We start from the raw sequence: 24767 nt of genomic DNA, 5'->3' as shown, positions 1-24767 counted from the left end.
AGGTTAGCTATAAAGCTCATATTAGTTAAATAATAGTGTAGAAAAATTTATACTTTTTTCTTGCAGTTGTTAAAATCAATTAAATGGGGGCACCTGGGTCGCTCAATCCGTTAAGCGTCTGCCTTGGGCTCAGATCATTGATCTCAGGGTCCTGGGATGGAGCCTTTTTTTGGAGACCGCTCAGCGGGGATCGTGCTTCTTCTCCCTCTGCCGGTCCCCTCCCCCCGGCTTGTGCGCACTCTCTCTCTCTCAAGTAAATAACATCTTTTTAAAGAAATCAATTAAATGAAAAAAGGAAAGTTCGTAGAATAATACGAATTTACCCTACTTAGCTCTGCCAACTCTTGAGTTTTGCTGAGTAGTATTGAATCAAAATACTGATGTGACTAAGGCTGCAACTGAGTAGAAAGAACCACACACTAGACTGCTATGAATAAGGAAGCCAGCACATGTGTCACAGTAAATAAAATGGGATAATAGCCCTAATATTTAGGCCATCCTCAGTAATACTTGTTCACAGTCTGTCCCATCCATGTAATCTATACCTCAACCGAGTTTCTATAACCATAGTTTGGAGTCATGATAAAGGGAGATGGTGTTGGTAGGTGGGGATAAGAAGTGGTCAGATTCTGGATGAATTCTGAGCTTCAAGCCCATAGGATTTGTGTGATCCTAGATTTGTTACATATGCGATGTGAGAGACGGAACAATCAAGGGTGACTTTTCCCATGTTGATTTCATAGCGTAGCCAAGATTCGACATTACTGCCATCTCCTGGGCGCCTGATTCTTGGAAGTCCTTGATCACAACTGTTCCCTGGACAGCATGGATGGTAAGTTCTCTTTCAGGCAAAACCACCGTTTTGTCCATTTATTCTACTTGCAAAATCGTGAAAATAGGTATTACGCCTCCCTCAAGTATTGTCTGAGTGGTTCAGAGAAGATCTCACTTCAGTCAGTGAATGTTACTTGTTTTAATCAGGTGGGATTGTATCTCCTGGCAGCAGTGATTGTCTTTCATAATAACGATAGTTGACATGTACTTACAATGTGCCAAGCACTGTTCTAAGGTCCCTACTTATATTAACTGCCTTAGTCCTCTGAGCAACTGTATTTTTTAGAGTGGAAGATAGATGTTTAGTAATTTGTCACAGGTGAGACTTCCAGAGCAGGGATTTGAACCCAGGCAGTTTGACTGCAGAGTTCACGATTAATTTTGAAGTCTGTTGAAATGGTTTTAGTCTAGCTCTAGGTTAAACTCTTATAGTCCTTTCTAATTTTATACCCTGCCCTTTTCAAAAAAGTTGAAACTTTTTGGTTTCAACATTTGGTTGAAACCAAATGTTGAAACTCTTCACACTATAATAACATGTGACGTTGATTGTACCTTTGGTAAATTAATAGTGTCCTGTTTCCGAAAATCATCAAATTACCTTCAGGGCGGTTAATGTAATATAAAGTATAAATATTTGCTAGGAGATAGTTATGAAAGTAAGTGGTGAATGGTATGTGTTCTCTAAGAGATTGTATCTAATAAACATTCATCTGATTGGCACGGTGTTAACAATTTGGTCCAGTATAGACAAAATCAGAGCATTTACTGGTGCTGGGGATACATGGTTGAACAACATTCCTGCTTCAGTTCTAGTACAGAGAGCAAGATAATAACAAATAAGTAGGAAAATATCAGGTAGTTGGTACGTTGGAAGAAACTAGAATGAATTTGTATGCTGAGAGAAATGCTCCCGAAGACAGAGAATAATGGGTGATGTGGGGAAGAGAGCTGGTGCTTACAGGCTTAAGTCCTTGAGGAGCTGAGAGGAAGAGGGTCCAGCGTATATAAATGGACTGAGGAAGCAGGGAGATTGGGTCGGCATAACATGGAGAAGACAGGATTTTCAGTGGTGACTGAGTTAAACCAGGATGGGAGGTATCACGGGATTAGACCTGGTCCTCTCATGAAAGAAACTGGGTTCGAGGAAGGGTATGGAGCCACTTGGCCACATTTGTCACCTGGGGCTCCCAGTGGTGTGAGCCAAGGCCTCTTCTTGGAGTGTGCTCTCTTCCAGAGCTGGGAACAAGACAGGGGAGGGCCTCTTGGCTCTCTTGAGGGAATGTGGCAGTCTCACCCAGAGCACAGGGAGCCAGATTGCCTCTTCTCTCTTGCTGTGTCCTGTAGTTTTGTAGTGTTTGTTGACTAAGCAATTCGGACAAATTATTATGCAACCTCTGACTTTAAGATTTAGACCCTTTTATCAGATTCTAGGCCATGAGTTTGGCTACTGGCTGTTTTCCATCTGCTAAGAGTGCAGAGTGGTGGAAAGAATATTGGATCTAGAGATCTCCATCCTAAGCCAGACTCCCTCGCTGACCTCTTTCACCATATGGTCCTGAACAGGCCTTTGACCTCTCTGGACTTCAGCCCTTATCTTTGAGGTGAAGGGGGTGCATGAAATATCCTTAATGTCTTTGCTTTAAAATGGCTCAGATTTATAAAGGATTAATGCCCAAATAGAAAAAAATGGGCACAGAAAATAAATCAAGAAAGAAGAAATCCAAGGGGCCAATAAACAGAAACAATTCTTTGCCTTATGAGAATGCTGGAAATGCAAATCAGAACAATGAGGTGCCTTTTAAAATCATCAGACTAGCAAGAAATTTTAAGTGACATATCAGATATTGGTGAGGTAGTAAGAAGAAATGGTACTTACATGCAATGCAAGTGAGGATGTAACCACTTTGGGAGCAGTTTGGCAGTATCTGGGAAAGTTGGAAAATGTGCATACCCAACAGTCCAGCAATTCCACTTCTGATAGGTATTTCCAGGAAACACACAGATTGCAAGACGCACTCATGGTTGCTGCATAGTTTGTGGTGGGAAAGAATTGGATATAGCTCATATGTCCTTTATTGGATTAAAAATATGGGTTAATAAAATGTGATAGTCTTACTATGGAATGCCATCTAGCAACTGAAAGAAGTAAACTAGAACTGTATGTTTTGATTTAGATCAATCATACATGCAATGTTGAATGAAAAAATATGATAAATAGACTAGAATGATATACCAAAATTATGATACTTACTGCAGTGGGGCATGGAGGCAGTGGAAGGAATTGAGCTAAGATTTGGCACAATAAACTTAATAAACTTTTTTTTTTTAAGTTATCTAACATAAAGGCAAGAAGCAAACATGACAAATGGCTAATTCTGGGTGATGATATATAAGCACATTTTATGTAATTCTTTGTACCTTTTCTACACTTGAAATTTTTTTCCCTCAAACAATTAAAAAGAGCCTAAATGTATGTTTAGTGTGTTTTTGGATTATTCCCTTTATGGGTTGGGTTTCTTGGAAGTCGGCATGCAGGCAGTTGCTCATCAGCTGAAGTAGCACGGCTAAAAAGATGCAGCCCCGTGCATGGCCCACTAGGTTCACTAAGCAGATACTAGCCCCTTCCTCCTTAGCCCAGTGCCTCTAAGCACCTGGAAAGAGGAAAGATGGACACAAGAACAACAGTTTTACCAGGCAAAATGGTGAATCAGCGGAGTCGTTTCAGTTGCCTTATTAATGGTGAATGTTTTAATTCACTGTGCTTGTCAATGTTGGTTTTTCTCAGGTAGGTTTACTTTCTGCCCTTCTTTCTCCCCAGGGGAAGAAGATGATTTGTCTCTGCTGACTGCACTGCTGGAGGAGAATGAGTCCGCCTTGGATTGTAGTCCAGAAGAGAGTCACCCCTTGACCCAGGAGGATGGTGAACCTGATGCATATGACGAGCTCTTTGATGCAGATGGTGACGGTGAATCTTATTCAGAGGAGGCTGCTGATGGAGAACTGGGAGACACTGAAGACCGAAAGGAAAATTTGGCCACTCTTTTTGGAGATATGGGGGACTTAACAGATGAAGAAGTTCCCACGCAGCAATCACCTAAAAATAGAGTCCTCCCCACTTCTGCTCCCAGTCAGGGGAAAACTAATCAAGAGTTGCAAGGTGCCCTAACTACTTGCTTTTCTAATTTCTTCGAGATAGAATGGATGGAGCGGACAGTTTTCATCAAAATAGTTGCTGAGTCAGGATGGAGATAAATGGCCAAAACAAAGGGTGGGAATTAGTAGATGAGACATTTAGGGCCAGCATTTCAGCATGTAGAGGCCCCCTGTCCCAGTGTCAGCCAGCTGTAATTGGTCCTTCCCAGAATGGCTCCACCATCTTTTGTGCCTGTTACAGAAAAATCTTACTTAGAGATTTATATGCATGTGGAGCCAGGGGCAGCACTGCAGCCTTCTCCTCATTCTGTTTGGGCGGGAGACCATTTCTGAACAGAAGCTTTCAGGAGTGCCCTTTTATTTGTGAGATTGTCTTACATATTTTGAAATTCTAACCAAATTCAGTGGTTGGCTGTTTCTTCTAATAGAGGAGTCAGCATTTATTGTATTAATTATGGTATTCAGTTTATGAGATAATAATCATTCCCTGACACCTAAAAACTTGTTAACTGCGGATATATATCTGATATTTGTCAGTAGTACCGGTTCATAACTAGCTTAGGTATTAGAGGCTTGATTACTGAAAACACAAAGTTAATTTCTCTGAGGGGCCTCTTTGAAGTGCAAAAGTTAATGGTAGCTCTCAGTATGTGATTATATTGTGGGTCTCAGGGTTTCAAGGTGGGGGAGTAGACACCAAAAATAATTCCAGCATTTTTGTCATGTATAATATTTCTTCTGCTGTGGATCTTAAATCAACATATTTTTCTTTCCTAGATGAATTAAAGAAGTTGCAAGAGCAGATGAAATCCTTACAAGAGCAGCTAAAAATGGCAACAATTAAGCAGCCTACAAGTCCACCCCTTCTGCCTAAATCTGGTAATGAGACTGTAATTCTAGGAATAGTATGCAATTCCATTATTAAGAAATTATAGCATTATTTCTGCATCCAGCTACTGGCAAAATTACCTTTGAGCCCCTTTCTAAATTTTGTTTATTTTTTTTTCTTTTAATAAAGTAGAGAAGTCTCCACGCCCCCCTCTTAAAGAGAAGAAAGTTCAGAGAATTCAGGAGTCGATGTGCTTTTCTGCAGAGCTTGATGTCCCTACTCTACCAAAAACCAAGCGGGTGGCTCGGACACCAAAGGTTTCACCTGCAGGTGTAGTACTCAAGGCCTCCCTGGTTTTTCACTACTCTTGCTCTATTTAAAATTCAGTTTGGCACTATCATATCTGTCTGCGGGGGAGGGCCAGGGGTCCATCTTATCTGCCCTTTGAGAAAAGTAAGTTTGCTGGGAATGAGAGCCATATGCTATATTTTGTAATCTTTCTCTATATCTCAGAGTGCTTGGAAAATCCTTAGATACAGATTAGCTGTATTTACTAAAACAATGAATTGAATTTTTTTAAGCTCTAGAGTCTTATAGTTGACTTGAATTGTAAGTGTAAAGTAACCCCTGGATTGAGTTCTAATGAAATCCAGAGATTGAGTCTTTGGGCCTCTGGGTTCAAGGCACAGATTTCTTTTAAAGTGGCCAAGTTTTATTTGAAGCCAGGTTGTATTAAAGCAGAGGGTCCATTCTTTAGAAAAGACTTCTTTGCCCGGAGTAGAGATGTATATACTCAAATATATTTCTGGTTCAGCCCACATGTAAGAGCACACAGTTAGAATGAAAAATATATATGAGCCATATGTATTGATTTTGGTGCACTGCCTCAGTTTGCACATGGTAATAATTCTTTGGAATATCTCAGACAAAATGGTCTGGTTACTCAGAGTAAGCAGCATATTACTGACCACTCCTGTTCAAAAAGGCCGTTTTGAATAGCAGTGGCATACAACACAATAGCAGAGAATAACAGCCTCTCCGTGTTCACATTTGACATAAATTATATATTCCATGTATCCACTTATGAATGGCATCCTTCTTTAGGACCTTTGACATTACTAAGGTATTTCATCAGGTAGTGTCCAAAGTTTAGTTTTGAAGGGTGAGGCATGGGCAGGCTTTCTAGAGATTCTAAAGTTCTAGGTTTGTCCTGACCCCTAGCTTGGGAGCCACTAATGACCCAAAGTTTCTTTGAAGGTAAACAACACAGTGTTATTTCAGAGAAAGTGATATATATTAAGGAAAATATCCAAGTTTTCTGACCTTCAGGAACATTATCAAACACTTCGGAAGTAAGAAAACTAACCACACTGAGGATATTTAATGCAAGCAAGACAGTAGAATACCCTGGTCCCCCCTAGTTCCTTACCACCACCACCACCAATAAAATGAAACGGAGCAGAATGGGATGAGATGAAACCAGAAACAAACAAAGAAAAGGAAGTTAACTTTGGGTTTTCTTCAGGTAGAAGTTGATCTGCACACAAATCACTAATCATTGATCCCTGAAGGAGGGCTCTTAACTCCCTTGTGGAGTCTACCACAGCGCTCTGTATGGGGCATACTCAGTAAATGTCATTGCACATGGGAACTGTGTTTGAGAACAGCACTGTAATACAGCTGCCACCTGCTACATGGGGCTTTTTAAGTTTAAATTAGATTAAATAAAATTAGACATTCATTTCTTTGGAAACACTAATCCATTTTAAGTGCTTGGTGGCCACCAAATCAGACAGCATCAGTGTATAACCTTTCCGTTGTCACAGGAAGTTCTTTCGGACTACACTGAAAAGGTTTGGAGGGTAGTACAGAAATGGTCTTGTGGGCTTCCTTTGTTCTCAAGATCTGGTTATTGCATATGTTGATTTAAAAAGAAACAATTCTATAAAAACAAATTTTGTAAGGATCAGTGTGATTTTTCCTTTCACTTAACTTCTATGTTAATTTTCTAGAGCCCAGAAGCTCATCTTTGAGGATGACAAGTACACCTCTCCAACCACTCCAAACTACTCCTGGAAACAAACCTAGTGGGTTGACCAGAGATCAGAGCTCAGGGACCCTCAGGAGTTCTGCAGAACCGGCTCAGACAGTGGTTTCTGTGGAAGCCTTCTCGGGTCTGAGGCTCAGGTCAGTAAGTGTAAAGGTCTCTCACTCTGTTCTCATGGCCCACCTGTCCTCCTTCCCAAGGATTGAGCCTTCTAGAAATAATGTGTTTGTACAGCAAATCCACTTAACACCACCAGCTCTTGAATTTGGCATTAAGACGAGCCACAGCATTCAGAACAGTTTGCATGTGAAATGTTTAAAGAAGACTTTTTCTTGTTTACTAAAACATAATTTAAAAAAAGGAAATGGACAAATAAATAATAGTATATTTAATCAGAAACAGTGATGGAGACTATTTTTAAATCCATAAGGTATATGCAGTTTAACCAGGATAGTAGTATCTTCTTATAACTAATGTTAAGAAAAGTATCTGTGCTCTTTTTCCTCCTCAGAACTTTTAAGGCAAATTTACGTCCTTTGCTTCAGTTACAACTGTGGGGAAATTAAGGTACTTGGTTAAAATAGGCATACATCCCAGGATCAGTTCATTTAAAAGCCCTTTAAATCTTCTGTGCTCCATACCCCTACTCCATTGTATCTCTCTTATTCTGTCAAAGCCCCAGGCAGAGCAGGGATCCTTACTCTGAGACCACATTGCTTTTTGTACAGTCCCTCTGAGTAGCTAAGTACAGTCCCTCTAGAACATCTAACCCTTGTCAATCTAAACTAAAACTGCTAAGGTCTTAGATTATATATTGAGCAGGAGGAGAATGTAGCTGTTAAAGTGTATTGTAAAGACTCTGTACTCTGCAAAATCGGAAGAACGTACCCAATTACATCTGAGGCAGCCTGTGGGGTGGGATGCAGTAAAAGCTGTGGTTCCCACTGAGGGCACCGCAGGGTTTTTTTTTCCCAAAGTAAACACCCCCCTACCAAGATGATCCTGCCTGCCCCAATGAGTTCTCAGTTGAAATTCCCCACAGAGAAAGATGGTGCTAATGGTAGTGCACTGCACACGTGGATTGACTGGAGGTAGACAAAAGTCAAAACTCAGCCAGAGCTGCTGAGCAGCCTACAGATTTAGGAGATTGCACAATTGTTTGAGTCTCTTTGTAATTGTTATACCTGCACCTCAGGCCCTGAAAATACTGAAAAGGGCAGTAACATAAGAGTAACCGATTCACTCACAGAAATCAGGCCACGAGAAGGATTTCTCCACCTGCATCAGTGTTTTTCTCCTGATTATTCTTAATTGCTTCAGAGTTAGCTCTATGACTTTCTATTCCTAAAGACTTTTGAAATAGTCAAAAGGCATGGGTTTGTTTGTTTTCTTTTGTCCTTGAATATATAATATGATCAAGTACAGAATAGGTATTAATATTCTCCTAGAGAAAAACAACTTTTACAAATCCACAAGTGTTTGGCCAGTCATGAGAGTAAGAATATATTAACTGAAGCTAGATTCCAAGTCTCTATTGTTATATGAAAATGTTGGGTTTAAAAAATCCAATTAGAAATTAGAGACTGTGTGAAATTCTTACAGAACTGATGAAATTTAACTCTTATTCTTAGTATCAATTCATGATTTTGTATTAAAGTCAGAAGAGATTACTTTTAAAAGACAATTGTAACATACATTATAATTTATAAGAACTTAAAGAATGTGCGATCGTTCTTGTTTTCTGTATAAGCTCCAGTTCTCTATCCAAGGAATCATAAACTAGCTTTAAAAATTCTTATTTTTATTTATCTGCCATAAAAATCTTTGCCTTGTCCATACTACATAACCAAACCTCCCTGAGAACAGGTACTTCAGAGAAGAGTTCTGCCCAAAACATCTCTTCTAACCAACCTGCTATGGTGCCAGGTAATCTCTTATTAGGATAATAAAAGATTAGAATATTAATCTAATCATTGCTGGTTTCTTGACTCAGGCGGCCTCGAGTGTCCTCCACAGAGATGAACAAGAAAATGGTCGGCCGAAAACTGATCAGACTGTCTCAGCTCAAGGAAAAGATGGCAAGTGAGAAGCTAGAAGAAATAGACTGGGTGACTTTTGGGGTTATATTGAAGAAAATCACTCCACAGAGTTGTAATAGTGTAAGCCATCTTACTGATTTCTTAGCTGCTCCATCACAAGCTGACTGTGGGTGCTCGTGTCCTTGATTTCTCTACCTTAAGCCCATCAGTATTTTATTTTGAGAGAGCTGCTAGTAAATTCGTAGATTGCCTCGCTATCGTTGGATTGCTCTCTGAAGTTTAAATTTGTAAAGAATGCTCTACTTACAGAAGACCTGGTTGTACAGAGTCCTTGGGCTTTTCACTGTATTATGCCTGCTGCATTTCACTTGTCATTGTTTTGGGGGTACATGTGGCCCCTGTGACACTGTCATCCCGACTGTGGGGGAGAGGCCGAGTTCCCAGTCCCTCAGGAGAGCTTGCCTAGAAGGAAGAGGTCGTCAATCTCAGGAAGTTCTGAAATTGCAGACCTGTCCAGCACAGTGGATCTTAAAAAAGATCTAACAGGTTTTAAAATCGCACTTGACCGAGGTAACAGGAAGATGATTTGGTGGCCTGGCAAGTCAGAAAACCTGGGTCCTGAGCCTCATTCTCCTTAGCTATGTGAGCTTAGGTTGACCTTTAATCTTTAAGGATGTCCATTTCCTTCTTTGTAAAGGGAAGAAATTGGCTTTTGGTTATATCAGAATTCTCTCCCAGCAAATACTATGCTTAATCATGCTCAATCCTGATTTCTTTCTCTATATGAGATCTTGGTCAACCTGAGATTGTTCTGTGGGTCCTGATCTGGCCCTCTGACAGTCAAGGTGAACATGAACATGTCTGGTTCATTTGATTAAGTTCTTAATTGTGTCACAAGGGGCTATAATGACATTGAAATAATAGGTGTGAAATTTTATCTGAACCCTTCCAAGAAAGGCTTTGAACAAGTGCATGGAAGCATAATTATAACACTTGAATCCAGTCAATAATTCACCATAACCTAAAACCACACCTGTCCTGGTATGCCTGTGTGAAATAGCTTGATTCAATATTCAAATTATTTTGTTTAAAAACAAAAAGTTTGAAAGTGGAAGTTTTTATATAAATGGTTAGCATTTTGAGTTGCATTCCTTCAGATTATATAATACTTCTGAAATTTTACAGTTAAACATAACCTGTTGTCTTTAAATGATGCTTTTGTTTTTCTTCTAAGCTAGGCAAAGATTGAATAGCACAGAGGTGAAACCTTTTTATTAATATTAATAATATAATTACTTAGTGATAAACAATAGATCCACTAAATTTATATCCACTAAATTATTAAATGGTAGTGCCACAACTTCCACTGGTCCTTTTAATATTCTGTGTGTGTGTGTAGTTAGAAAGGCCATGCCATCCCATTGACTCTTTCGACCTGAGAATTAGAGACTTCACTAACGTTTTTACTACTGGTTTGCCTTACTTCACCTTCATTTCTAAAATGAGAAAGGTAATAAACACTAAAGCCTAGAGAGAGAATTAATTTATAATGAACAAACCACATTCTCAAGATTATATAGTCAAGGTGGTTTTTATATATGTTTCCGCGGTAGAGCACTTGAACCATAAATGGAGATAGTATAGCCCATTGTGCAAAATTTATTAAAAATAAGAATAAATATTTGTTCCAGGGGAAAACATTTAGTATCTGGCGACTGAATGATCTCCGTGACCTGACACGGTATGTGTCATTGTTCTTGTTTGGAGAAGTTCACAAAGAACTCTGGAAGACTGAACAGGGTACCGTCATAGGGCTGCTCAATGCTAACCCCATGAAGCCCAAGGATGGTTCAGAGGAGGTAAGAATCTGTTTCCGTGGCTGGTTGGTTTGTTTCTTTCTTTCCTTCTTTTCCGTCTTTCCGTCTTCCTTTCTTTCCGTCTTTCTTTCCTTCTGTCTTTCTTTCCTTCTCCCTCTTTTCCTCCTTTCCTTCCATTCTTTTTTTTTTTTTTTAAGATTTTATTTATTTATTTGAGAGAGAGAATGAGAGAGAGAGAGCACGAGAGGGAAGAGGGTCAGAGGGAGAAGCAGACTCCCTGCCAAGCAGGGAGCCCGATGCGGGACTCGATCCCGGGACTCCAGGATCATGACCTGAGCCGAAGGCAGTCGCTTGACCGACTGAGCCACCCAGGCACCCCCCTCCACTCTTGTCTTTACAGCTTAGCCAAGTTCTAGCAAAAACTGGTATACCTCCAGATACTGAATCATGTTTTTAATCTTCACTAATCTGATTTTTTGTTTGTTTCTCACCCACCAATATTCTGAATTTCCACCTACTCTTAAATGTTTCATAACAACTTCTTTCATTACAACTTCTTTCATTAAATCTTTCCACATTAGTTCCAAGTTTCCTAAAGTGTTTTGAACTATTCTGCCTAGGTCTCCTTAAATCTCTTTCATCAGTCTCCGTTGGCGGCATCAAGCAGGCAGGATTTTCTAGTTGACGGGATTTTGCTCCGTTAGTTAGTTGTACAGCGATAGCTGCAACTCAGAGTGATTTCATCTTCTCAAGCAGCAGTAGAATTTTCCCTGCTGTTGCAGACTGAGGTCTGTGAGAGGCAAAGTTATTTCTTTTCTTCTTTCACCAGAGAATGGCAACAGATCTTCATCTGTTGGTTCAAATGTGTTTGGCTACAAGTAACAGAAAAACCTCTACAGGTGGTTTTTTGTTTTGTTTTGTTTTAAGATTTATTTATTTATTTTAGGGGGGGCACTAACAGGAGGGGCAGAGGGAGATGGAGAGAGAGAATCTTAACTGGAGATGGATGTGGGGCTCAAGCTCCTCACCCTGAGATCACAACCTGAGCTGAAACCAAGAGTTGGGTGCTTAACCAACTGCACCACCGAGGTGCCCCACACTACAGTTTGTTTTAATGGTAAACATTGGGGTTTGTTTTTCTTCCATAATGAATAATCCCAACATAGGCAGTGTTGTGATGTCAGGGCCAGTGTCTGTGAGCCTCTCAGCCTTCCCCTCTTCCTCACTGGACGGCTTTGAAGCTCTTGCCCTCACATCACCATTCAAGGCAGGAGTGAGCCAGCCCCACCCTGTCTGCTTTTGTTGGGAACTCCTGTGTGAGTTTCCTTGGCCAGAACACAGTCCCATGACCATTGCTAGCTTTAAGGGATGCTGGAAAAATGAACAGTATTCGTCACCTGAGGCTGAGCGTTGGCCAGCCCGAATAAAACTCAGATTCTACAGCAGAGATGCAGGAGAGAATTGAACATGTCTTCTGTGCCTCCCATTCCTAAAGCTGTTTTGTAGGGTCCTGGCTTCTAACTCCTATAGACTGCTAAAGCCTTGCTAACTCCCACCAACCAGCCTCTTACTCATTCTTGCTGCTGAAAGGCCACACCTTTGTCAGCTTTTAACTCCCACACCGTGTCTTCTCTGCAGGTATGTTTGTCTATTGATCATCCTCAGAAGATTTTAATCATGGGTGAAGCTCTTGACCTGGGAACCTGTAAAGCAAAGAAGAAGAATGGACAGCCGTGTACACAGACTGTTAATTTGGTTGGTTTCCGTTCTGTTGGGATAATTTCTGCTGAGGATGGGATCTAATGGGAATAGATTACAGATAGCCTAGCGGTAACAATCAATTTGGAATAGTTTCCTACCTAACAGGAAGCACCAAAGTAAGAAAATCCAGTGTGTGGTTAGTAACTGCCAGTTTGAAAAACTGAGGACAAGGGAATGATTTAACCTCTCAGGAAGGTGATCTTTTATTGCCAACTGACTAGGAGGTATAAGGAAGAGGGAATTTTAGTTGCCCTCAATTCTGAGCAATGCCAGAGATCAAACACTATGATGAAATGCACTGAAAACTTTATTTTAGTCTCTGAACTCCAACATGTATTTTCTTAGAGCTTTTTAAAATAATAATCATGGTAACTTGAGCTATAATTTACATACCATACACTTCACCCTTTTAAAGTGTACAGTTCAGTAGTTTTAATACTGAGGTGTGCAACCATCAGTGACTAATTTCAGACTCCCCCCACCCCAAAAATCCCCATACTCACTAGCAGTCCCCCTCCATTACCCTCTCCCCTCAGCCCTTGGTAAGGACTACTCTGCTTTTTGCCTGTATGGATTTGCCTCCTCTGGACATTTCATATAATGGAAATTGTGTCTGGCTTTCACTTAGCATGATGTTTTCGAGATCCATTCACGTTGTTGTGTGCATCAGTACTTCATTCCTTTTTGTGGTTGAAGAATATTCCATCGTATGGCTAGACCCGTTTTGTTCATTCATTAGTCAGTGGGCATGTTATGAGTACTGCTGCTACAAGCATTCTTGTACAGATTATTATATGGATGGATGGATGTTTCCACTTTCCTTGGGTATATAACCTGGAATTTCTGGGTTGCACGGTAACCCTATGTTTCAGCTTCTGAGGAGCAACCAGCCTGGCTTCCAAAGTGGCTTTTACATTCTCACCAGCAGAGAGGAGGGAGGGTTCCATTTTCCACATCTCGGCCAGCACTTGTTTTTGTCTCTTGCCGATGACAGCCATCCTAGTGGGTGTGAAGTGGTGCTACTTAGAGCTCTTTGAACAGATTAAATGGCAAGTTTTGGTTTCCTCTCCTTTCAGTTCCCTCATTCCTGCCTAACAGATGAGCTAGTGATCAGGAAATAGCAGGAGGGAAATAGCTGAGAAAAGAGGTCTCAGCAGGAAGTGCCTGACAGATCTCCACATAGCAGTGCTGTCATTAAAACCCCACTGTTGCTGCATCTAAGGGAATTTCAGGGTAGTCACTGCATAGCTGTGCTTGAGGAATGGCCTTGGCGCTCAATAAGGGGGCTCTATACGCAATAGCACCCCTGAAGCTGGGAGAAAGGAACAGTGTTTATTGACATTGTCGCCCTAGTCCTGATGCAACTGCTCTTACTTTTGCAGAACGACTGTGAGTACTGTCAGTACCACATCCAGGCCCAGTACAAGAAGCTCAGCGCCAGGCGATCCGACCTGCAGTCCACCTTCTCTGGAGGACGAATTCCAAAGAGGTTTGCCCGCAAAGGCACCAGCCTAAAAGAACGGCTGTGTCAGGATGGTTTTTACTATGGAGGGGTTTCTTCTGCATCCTATGCAGCCTCAATGTAAGACATTCTCCGGGGCTTCTTTTGGGACAGGGATCTTGCTTCCCGCCTTATGAGAATAAACCCAATGGTTGTACTTTTCCGTAGTGGCCCTAACAGACTTGTACAGGTTTTATCTTTCATAAACTCACAGCCTGGGACAAGGTTGACAAGGACCTCCTTTATTCCCAGGTAGAGAGGAAAGCACAGGAGGGAGGAACATTAAGTTAACTTGTGTCATGATGGTCTTTAACACAGAGCCCGCACTTCTTCTTTGGCTTCCTTCTATTGTAAATAGTGCAACTTTGTCAGGACTGATTGTATGGCCGTTAAAAGTATGTTAATCCCAGTGTTGGCATCCTTTAAGTCATTTTCTTCATGACTATTACAGTGAGGTGGCAGACCTCTTGGAACCCACATTCAACTCAGTGAATTAATAGCAGTGAAGCCTTAAATAGGAGTGGGATGCTGCTGAGGATCTCAGGCCCTCTGTAGAGCCCTGAAGTAGGTGATCGATGCCCTTGTCACTGGAGGGAAGAAAGCACATCTGAGGACGTGGCTGGTTCAGGACCTGTTATAAAGGAGCTACCACTGGTCCAAGAACAAAACATTTCTTTCCCAGGCTAACAAATTGGGCAAGAGGACTTTCACCTCCTGCCTAACTTGTCATATTGAACACATTTTTAAGATTTAGAATAATGCCTGTATTTTTCCAGACTGCAAAAAGCAATACTCCTGCCTTATAAAAACGTATCTGTATATATACAGTTCAGTCAAAAGGAGACTGTAAAAACTAGGTGTGATCCCACTACCAAGATAATCGTTAGTTCCTTCCTATCTATTGAACAGATGTGCGTGCACGCGCGCACACACACACACACACAGCTGTATATGCTTTTAGTTGTTTTTTTCTCATGTATAAATTTCCAGTAAGATAAAATGAGATCATACTAGATCTATACTTTGCAACTCCCCCCGCCCCATAAAATAATTAGTACTTTCCTTATCGAATATGGACTTATGGCATTATTTTTAGTGGCCACATAGTCTTTTTTTACATGGTTCTGTGATAAAACCATTCCCTATGGATAAACATTAATGGTGTTTCTAACTTTTAACATTGCAAACAATTTTTTAGCCTGTTAATACCCTAAGTTTTTGCCTAGTCCTTAATTTCTTTAAGATAAATTCCTAGACTTCTTGATCAAAGTGGGGCATATTTTTTATTTCTTTTGCCATATTGCTTTTCCAGAATGGCTTCCACCAGATTTGCAGGTTGCCTGACATAATGCATTCATCAGCTATGCTGTAGGATCATGGTATTAAGAAAGTTTCCTTATACAGTGCTTTGAGAAACTTTGACAGATTGTAATAAATGAATACTTCTGTGCCTTTACCTCATCAGAGCATTGAATTTTAGTGACTTTCCTTTTGGGGGGTGACTCTTGTCATTTCAGTGCAGCCGCTGTTGCTCCTAAAAAGAAGATTCAAACCACTCTGACTAATCTGGTTGTTAAGGGGACAGACTTGATCATTCAGGAAACCCAACAAAAACTTGGTAATTTTGTTTCTTGATACCATATTTCTTTCTGCAGCTTAAATATGTAGTCTTTTGGATTGAAAATGGTCACAGTTGTTCATGCCCTAAGTTGTAACTATCCACTCTTCACTATAGTTAGTGAGTGATGTGGCCTAAGCACATCAGCCTGCTTGGCAGCATCTTAAGGAAAAACAGCGTATTAATCATGGCTGAGTCTTTGCGTCAATACTTTGTAAATTTTCTTGATGTATCTAGTCTAATTCTTAATGTCCAGCATTAGAATCGGTAGTATCAAGTTCCTGGTCAAACCCATGAGTTACCTTCTCGTTAAAACAGGTCTAAGTCAGGGGCGCCTGGGTGGCTCAGTTGGTTAAGCGACTGCCTTCGACTCAGGTCATGATCCTGGAGTCCCGGGATCGAGTCCCGCATGGGGCTCCCTGCTCAGCGGGGAGTCTGCTTCTCCCTCTCACCATTTCATGCTCTCTTTCTCTATCTCATTCTCTCTCAAATAAATACATAAAATCTTTAAAAAAAAAAAAAAAAAACAGGTCTAAGTCAAAGAATGGCACCTCTGCCTTTCTCACCTGGGGCTTTGTTCATAACAGTGGTGAGGGCCTAGCACAGACCCTACCCATAGCGAACGTTCCAGACATAGTGTAGGAAATGACCCTACAGACACTGGTGTTCTAATCATCACTTGAAACAAGATCTTTGTCGTGCCTTTGCAGTCCTACTAATCTACTAGAGGCTAAGGATTCTTTTTTTTCTCTTGGCATTCCACCTACTTCATTTACAAATGACTAAGTTGTGAATGCAGGGCTTTAAAAGTGACGTCACATAATCTCAAACTGCCAGAACTTTGAGTCCTCTAAAGCTGATGTTTGTATATTCCAGGAATACCCCAGAAGAGCTTGTCTTGCTCTGAGGAATTTAGGGAACTGATGGACTTACCTACGTTTGGAGCCAGAAACTTAAAACAACATTTAGCCAAAGCCAGGTTATCAGGTAGAGTCAGCCTGCCCCTGCTCTAGCCCCATGTCTGTGTTCCCACGGCCCCTTGGAGCCCCTCAGTCTGTGGTTTGTGTTTCAGGGGTGACGGGGAGCCCGAAACCTACTTTCCAGTCTGTCTCAGCATCAGCCCTCTTGAGGCAGCAGAAGCAGCATGTGCTGGAGATGAGGAGGAAGAGGTCAGAAGAAATACAGAAACGGTAAGAATAACGGTTTAAAATACCCTATTTAGATAGCTCATCTCAGGGGTCCTCCTGTCTTAATGGATTTAAGGAATCAGAATGTCTTAATGGATTTCCAAAATGTGGCTTTAGTATTTGGATGGTTGGCTAACTTTTTAACTTTGAAAGTTCAAAAGTGATTTTAACATAACCTAAGAAGATAGCCTTTTGAGTTCTGTATTTCTGATGCATGGTAGTGAATCTGAGACTAGGTGGGACAGGTTACAGTAATTAGCACTCCAAGGAAGAAGAGAAAGAAGGGACACTTTAAGAGGGGTTTGTGAAAGGGGAAAGTGCGTGTTGACCTGTTTCCTCTCATTTCTTATTTCTACACCACAATTTGCTTTTCAATTACTGGCTAGGCCAGTGAGTAGATTTTGCAGTTTTTCAGGTAAATGGTAGAAATGAGGCAGTGAAAGTGGAGTCATTGTAGAGGCAGAAACAAGTGGAAAATGGTGCAGAAGGTAGATGAATCAAAGATTCATAACTCGAGTTATTGGAATAGTGATAAGAGTAACAGTTTACAGATGCTTAACATGTACGGAGCATGCTATGCACTGCATACATACAGTGTCTGGTTTGGGCCTTGCCATTATCTGTGAGGTGCTGTTATCCTTGTTGTATGAGTCATGTAACTGAGCGCCAGAGAGCTGGTTGGTGATGGGGCCCAGGTTTGGACTCATACCTGTTCTGCCCTTGTTAAAACAGTTACGCCATCCCAAATCTGGGCCACTGAAAGGTAGATGGCTCAATAAACAGAAAAGTCAACTTTAAGCCACCAGGAAATTCTTTGGAAAAATCCAGAGCATAGATTTGGCCTCAGGCAGGTGAGTTTGAGGTGCTGATGGAATATCTCTGGAGGCGTTCTTCACGTGGCTACAGAAAATGTAAATAGGTAGATGGAGTTGTGGCCTTGTGTGAAATAGAGGGCACCTGCCCATTGAAAGGTATTACAGTTGGAAGTTTTTCATAATTTTGCTGACCAAATAAAACATCTCTTTTGTTGGGCAGGTCTCACAGGCAGGTTGCAGAAGTGGGCATGTGGTAGTGAAAAGAGTCCTGGCCTGGGGTTACCTGGTACTAATCCTCAGCCTGTCACTTACAAGCAGTAGGGTTTGGGGTCTCAATTTCTTCATCTATAAGATGAAAGTTCTGGGCTAAATAGTTCGTGGCGACTGTTGTTTTTCAATAGCCCTTAAGACTGTTTACAAAATAAATCACCATGTGAATTATAGTGTCTTTCTGTGAAGGACTTTCAGACGTATCGTGTGTGTTATCTCTCCCCAGTAAACTAAAATACAGAGAAATTCCGTGAGTTCCTGAAGGTCCTAGCTAACCAGAGAGCTAAGAATACAGCGCACATCTCACCTTCGGGGCTGTGTTCTGTAGAGAGGCACCGCTAGAAACCCAGTTGGCAAAAATAGTAATCATGTTCTAAATTGGTAAAATGGTGAGAGCTTATCAATGAATGATCAGTTACCTGGAGTTAGCAAAGCCAGCATGTTCTCAGTGTGTGCTAATCTGAATTCTTGACCAAGAAGGGGCTACTACTTTACTAACCACTACTTATCAGCTGGTGGTCTTGCCTGCAGTGTCCCAGTCTGCGTATTTTGTGACTGCATATTTCTTTAAAGATTTCTCCAAAGCTCAAATGGGGTTGAGAGCCCAGTTGTGCCACCCTCTTCTCAACGGGCCCCTTCTCAGTCTCTGCAAATGGGGGCTGCGTTGCCCAGCCTAGAAGGAACGCCAGCCACACAGATACCCAAGCTTGGGCGAGGCATCTCAGAAGGAGATGATGTTCTCTTTTTTGATGAGTCACCACCACCAAGACCAAAACTGAGTGCTTTAGCAGAAGCCAAAAAGGTAAGTGGTATCTATTTTCAACATTTGAATTTGCATTCTGTAGGACATACCTGGAGTTGCAAACTTTATATGTCTATGATCAGGAAAGACCGTAATAACTATTTATTGATCATGATAATTAGAGTCAAAGGAATTTCAAATGATAATAGTATCAACATAATGCCATTGATTTAATCCAAAAACGTTACCCATTCTCAACACTGTTCCTTGTGAGGCTGAGGGAGATGGCCTAAACGCTGGTCGGCCTGAGGGAAACAAATTCTGGGAATTGTTGTTTTCTTTTTTTATTTTTATTTTTATTTTTTAAGATTTTATTTATTTATTTGACAGAGAGATAGACAGAAGAGCACAAGCAGAGGGAATGGCAGAGGGAGAGGGAGAAGCAGGCTCTGCACTGAGCAGGGAGCCTGATGCGGGACTTGATCCCAGGACCCTGGGATCATGACCTGAGCTGAAGGCAAATGCTTAACCATCTGAGCCACCCAGGCACCCTCTGGGAATTGTTAAGGCGAGACTATAAAATGGTGGTTTAAAGAATCCTTCTTTTGGGGTGCCTGGGTGGCTCAGTCACTGGGTGTCTGCCTTTGGCTCAGGTCATGGTCCCGGGGTCCTGGGATCGAGCCCTGCATCAGGCTCCCTGCTCCACGGGAAGCCTGCTTCTGCCTCTCCCCCTCCCCCTGCTTGTGTTCCCTCTCTCACTGGCTCTCTCTGTCAAATAAATAAAATCTTAAAAAAAAAAAAAAAAATCTTTCTTTAAAAGAAATCTTACACAGGAGCTAAGTTGCTCTGATTGACGTAGGAGTTGGGAGTGCTCAGAACCGCACCCCACCCCTTCCTGAGTCACCCTGAGCCCGGACGAGAGCCTGTCTTCTCTTTGTTCTCATTAGCCGCTATCACCACATGAAGGGCAAAGGCTAGTCATAAGACAAAGCTGCACCTGCTGTAATGATCGTGATAACAGGTGCACATGTGATCTCGGGGTCATGTGTTCGAGCACCACGTCAGGTGTAGAGATTACTGAAAAAATAAATAAACTGTAAAACAAAACAATTGCACATGTACCCGTGATACATACACACGTTGTTTACTCCATATAGGTTTGTGCTTTGCACGCATTCTCTCTTTGCATCCGCACAACCTAGTAAACAGTATCATCTCCATTTTATAAATGTAGAACCTGAAGCTGAAAAATTAAGTAATTTGTGTAAGGTTACAAACTAGTAAGTGGCAGAGCTAGAATCCTATCCTCATTCTTTCTGATTGTAAAACAAACTTCCACAATGTTTATGTGGTTTCTCTGTGGGTCCTAAAGCCCACAGTGTAACTGATGTTGAACTTGGTATTTAAATAAGCTGAAACTTTATTAGCTTATAGACCTGCCTCCATGCTTTAAAATTTTTAACAACTGGGTTAATAATGCTAAGCAGAGAGAGAATATGTTTTGCTGATTTATATTTGAGAACAGAATTCACTGGTTAAAAACTAGAAAAGGGACATAGGGCTACAGATAACTGTCTCATCTTTGACATCTCCTCTTTTTCTAGTTAGCTGCTATAACCAAATTAAGGGCAAAAGGCCAGATTCTTACAAAAACAGACCCAAACAGCATTAAAAAGAAGCAAAAGGACCCCCAGGATGTCCTGGAAGTGAAGGAACGCGTAGAGAACAACACCTTTTCTCCTCAAGGTACTGTGGAGTTAGCAGTGGAGTTAGCAGTGGGAAGTCCGCCATCTGTGAGGAGATGTTCTAAACTATAACCACCATCCCTGATGCCAGAAGTCATTGTTTTACTTAAACTGGCCTCTTTGTACAATACCTAAATAGAATCTCTACAACTGGAACTGACTGTTTTCTATAAGCACATTAAATTGAAATGAAATTAGGCACAATCTAAAAACTTCAGACAAAGATTACTCATGGATCTTTATGTAGATATATTAGTATAAAGATTTACTTTGAAAGAAGTAGAATTTCTGTGTTTGCAAATTACCATTTTTACTTTGAAAACTCTGAAGTTGGCAGTGACTTTTTACCATCAATTTATAAAAAGGATTTTTGTTGATGTTACCTATCATCATAGTCCGTCATAGTCCGCTTCTGTCTTAAGGTAGAAGAGATTCTCATCCAGTGGTCAAATCTGCCATCCCACGTATTGTAGGCCCTACTTCTCCGCTCACTCCTGAGGTGTTTTCCTCCGTTGGTACCTAGTGGGGTAAATGAAATTTGAAGGGCCTGGTGGGCAGAGACAGAAAAACCTGGGGGAAGCTGAGGCCTTGAGGCTCCCTGGCTTCCTGAAATTCCTGTGACAGCTGCTGTGTTTCCTTTCTGCTCTAGCTGAAGATGACTTGGAGCCTGCCAGGAAAAGAAGGAGAGAACAACTTGCCTACCTGGAATCTGAGGAATTTCAGAAAATTCTAAAAGCAAAATCGAAGCACACAGGAATACTAAAAGAGGTAAGGGCTCAAAAGGTCAGAAATGATAGAGATGCCCTCCAGACGTGAGGCACTTCGTCGTGGGACTAAGAATCTATTTCTTCGGCCTCAACCAAGATGTACTTAAGTGTCTGAGTTAACTTTGAAGAACAGGAATATTTCTGATAGAATTTAGCTTTGCCTCTGTCCTGGAATTGAAGAATATCATTTATCATTATTTTAATGGACCTCAGTGTTATAATAATGTTCCTCGTAGTTATGGCTTTGAATTGATGTTTACGCGGTTCATCGCTATAGCTTGCTTTTCTGTCCTGCTATATGGGAAGGGATTTTTTTTTTCCATTCAAGTATTTTTATATTGGTATTTCAAATACTGTAAATCAGTAGTCACCAACCCATTGGGGGTAGTTGCTCCCAATGCCGTGTATTTTGGATTACTCCCTTATTATCCTGAAATAAAATTTCTGGATAACATAAATTACCTAACTACAAATTTCAAGAATATCAATATTCTTGATGTAATATTCTCCGTGTAATGTAAAGAAGAAAAGAAAATTTATTAAAAATATATATTTGATTATGTAAATATGTAGGTACAACTATCCCAGAAGAAATAATGAAGTTGTCAGAGGGTTGGATTAGTAACATAAATGAGGCAAGTAGAAATGAATTCTCCTTAGGTGTGTTTGATTGGTGACTTAAGTACCATGGGTTTGTTTCTTTGACAGTATGATTTTTTTTTTTTTAAACAGTGAATAATCCTGGGGCGCCTGCGTGGCTCAGTCGTTAAGCGTCTGCCTTCGGCTCAGGTCACGATCCCAGGGTCCTGGGATCGAGCCCCGCATTGGGCTCCCTGCTCCGCAGGAAGCCTGCTTCTCCCTCTCCCACTCCCCCTGCTTGTGTTCCCTCTCTCGCTGTCAAATAAAAATTAAAAAATCTTTAAACAGTGAATAATCCAGGGAACCATTGAAGACACCAAACTACAGTTGTCCCTCTATATATACAGGAGTTGCCTGGTTATACTCTTGGTATAGTCAATGTATATTTGAACCATACACAAATACTGTAGGGTTGTATATAAAGCAGTTAGGTTTGAGGGTTATAATTGGGTTTTTCATCCACATGGGTGCCTTCTAGAACAGTCAGAAGAATCCTTTCATACGGAGGGACTGTTCCATGCATTGGAACAGCCTACCTTGTCCCTGCGAGTAGCAATCACTGGGATGACCAAAAAAAGTGCTCCCACCGGTTTTCACAATGTCTCCATGGGGCAGTCCTCTGAGTGCTCTGCTCTTTTGATAAACTACTGACTAATGAGACGGTTGTATATCCCACCATTCTACCAGACTGAAACTTGGCCGAGAGAGAAGCCGGGGCCGACCCTGAGAGGCTGTAGAGCCGAGCTCCTGGCGTCTGTGGCCACCAGAGGCCCCGGGCCTTGTGCAGCTGCAGTAACTCCCGAGCTGTGACCACCTTCTGCTCTCTCTCTGCCCTCACACCTACTGTCTGTTGTCCCAGACAACCAGGGATTGCTCCTGCCAAGTGCTTGGTCTGACAGATAGACTGGGCTGTTGTAAGTGGGGTGGCCCTGAATGCCTTCCATAGCTTGAGTCTGTATTGGCACAGGAGACATAATTCCCTTCTGGTGCACACACTTGATACGATGACGCTGTTAATAATGTTAGCATTTTCAGTTTGTATTTGGTGTTTTAAAATTTACATCACCAGATGCTTTCATACTAGTTTTTGGAAAAATAAGAGCTTATGTCTACTTCTGATCATCTTTTGGTTTACAGTTCCTTGAGCTCTTATCAGGTGTCCTCATAACAACTTGTCTCTTCAGTTGTTTTTATTATTATTAAATTGGTGCCTTAATACGTGTTGGATTTGGTGCAAGGTCTCTTGTATGCCTTGTCATTCCAGGCTGAGGCTGAGCTGCAGGAACGTTATTTTGAGCCACTGGTGAAAAAGGAACAAATGGAAGAAAAGATGAGAAGCATCAGAGAAGTGAAATGTCGAGTAGTGACGTGCAAGACGGTGAGTATAGGAGATGCTTCTAACCCTAGGCCCAGTTTGGAGCTGTCGTGACCTCCTGTGACTCAGTGGGACATGGAGATATATGGGATATGGGGCCATGTCTTGTGATTGGAGTCCTGCCCAGGTCATTTAATTAGGCTGGAAAGCAAGCTGCTCACAACAGCCAAGGACCTGGCTGCCTGCCCACTTGGCCTCCGAGCTCTGGTGGCAGAGCGTTGGTGGTGAGATTCTCCTCTCATTTGACCACAGCTCCTGGTTCTGCAGGCAAGCCTTGTCCAGTGGACCCAAGTTATTCTTACCAGTCCTTCTCAAGTTTCTAGCACACCCTCAGGCCACGGTTCACAGTCCTGGGACATAGGTTGAATGATTTCCTTTGGCGTCACATGTTAGGACCAACTACTGTTGTCCCTTTCTACTCAGGGCTTGACCTGCTAAATTGAATCGCAAGGCAAAGTGTAAATTACATTATTTTCTATATTTGCAGAATTTTTACACTAAGTCTATTAGAAAATGATAAACCCCCTGTCCATCAACATTGATAAAATAGGACCAAAAAATAGTTCTTGCAGAACTGTATCCTTCCATTACCACTCATTTTATCCTCCCTCGCTAATCCCCCTCATAAGCACGTGTAAGAGGAGGAAGAGCCTTAGCTTACCAAGTACAATTTTCTGTCTTTATTCCTATTCAAACCTTAACACTCCTTTACGTTTAGGGGGTGGCCCTAAATTAGCTGTCACCAGAAGGCCGGGCTTCCTTGAGAAAGTTCAGAATAGGTAAAGGTTTTACCTCAGACGACAGCTTTTACTCCAACAGAACAGCAAACCTAAGGACATAGCTGGTGTGTTAGTTTCCCATTGCTGTTCAGAAAACCACCACCTTGACAGTCTAAGGACGCAACTTTATTATCTTGCACTTCTGTAGGCCGGAAGTCTCCCGTCGGTCTCACGGGGCTAAAATCCAGGTCTGGCAGGACTGCGTTCCTTCTGGAGGCTCTAGGGAAGAATCCGTTTCCTTGCCTTTCCCGGCTTCTCAAGCCCACCCATATTCTTTGGCTTGCAGCCCTTTCCTCCGTCTTCAGAGCCAGCCATGGCAGGCGGAGTCCTCCTCTCACATCCTCCGGCCTCCTCCCTGTGGAGTCCCACCTCCACTTTTAAGGGCCCTTATGATTCCATTGGGCCTACCTGATAATCTAGGATCATTTCCTAATTTTAAGATCAACTAACAACCCTGGTCCCCCTTTGCCATGTAACCTAATGTGCTCATGGGTTCTAGGGAGTAGGTGTGTGTGTCTTGGGCAGGGGGTGGCTGTTCTGCCTACCACAGCTGGCGTGCCATTCTGCTCTGTATTTCTGAGGCTGCCAAAACCAAAAGTCACTTCTCTGGCTAGACTCTGACTACCGGAAACCACGGTGCTCTGTCCCAGCCGCTATTTCAGTGTTCACCCATCATTTCCTTCTTTCTCTTTCTTTCTCTCTCTCTCTCTTTCTTTCTTCCTTTTCTTTCTTTTATTCTTTCTTCCTTTTCTTTCTTCCTTCCTTCCTTTCTTTCTTTCTTTCTTTCTTTCTTTCTTTCTTTCTTCCTTCCTTCCTTCCTTCCTTCCTTCCTTCCTTCCTTCCTTCCTT

At 41.7% G+C, this 24767-nt stretch overlaps 1 protein-coding gene across 9 annotated transcripts in view; it reads left to right on the top strand.

Annotated features, from left to right (window-relative positions):
* MCM10 (minichromosome maintenance 10 replication initiation factor) overlaps positions 1-24767 on the top strand; it is an 88333-nt gene that overhangs the window by 1421 nt on the left and 62145 nt on the right. For 7 of the 9 annotated variants that reach the window (XM_025853484.2, XM_073879894.1, XM_073879895.1 and 4 more), the window contains exons 2-17: positions 744-832; positions 3653-3991; positions 4765-4866; positions 5006-5146; positions 6829-7003; positions 8857-9022; positions 10594-10761; positions 12358-12474; positions 13863-14062; positions 15499-15599; positions 16476-16586; positions 16672-16789; positions 18445-18673; positions 20218-20359; positions 21008-21126; positions 23029-23142. In XM_025853484.2, the coding sequence (XP_025709269.1) occupies positions 826-832; positions 3653-3991; positions 4765-4866; positions 5006-5146; positions 6829-7003; positions 8857-9022; positions 10594-10761; positions 12358-12474; positions 13863-14062; positions 15499-15599; positions 16476-16586; positions 16672-16789; positions 18445-18673; positions 20218-20359; positions 21008-21126; positions 23029-23142 (2349 nt within the window). In that variant the 5' untranslated portion in view covers positions 744-825. The remainder of the gene's footprint in view (positions 1-743; positions 833-3652; positions 3992-4764; positions 4867-5005; positions 5147-6828; positions 7004-8856; positions 9023-10593; positions 10762-12357; positions 12475-13862; positions 14063-15498; positions 15600-16475; positions 16587-16671; positions 16790-18444; positions 18674-20217; positions 20360-21007; positions 21127-23028; positions 23143-24767) is intronic. The other 2 variants (XM_025853485.2, XM_025853486.2) reach the window with 2 other exon arrangements.

The sequence above is a fragment of the Callorhinus ursinus genome, unplaced genomic scaffold, assembly GCF_003265705.2.
Source record: "Callorhinus ursinus isolate GAN/ISIS: 27379988/994484 unplaced genomic scaffold, GSC_fseal_2.0 scaffold36, whole genome shotgun sequence".
Lineage (NCBI taxonomy): Eukaryota > Metazoa > Chordata > Mammalia > Carnivora > Otariidae > Callorhinus > Callorhinus ursinus.
Note: the sequence above shows the minus strand (reverse complement) of the source record. Positions and strands in the feature narration are given on the sequence as shown.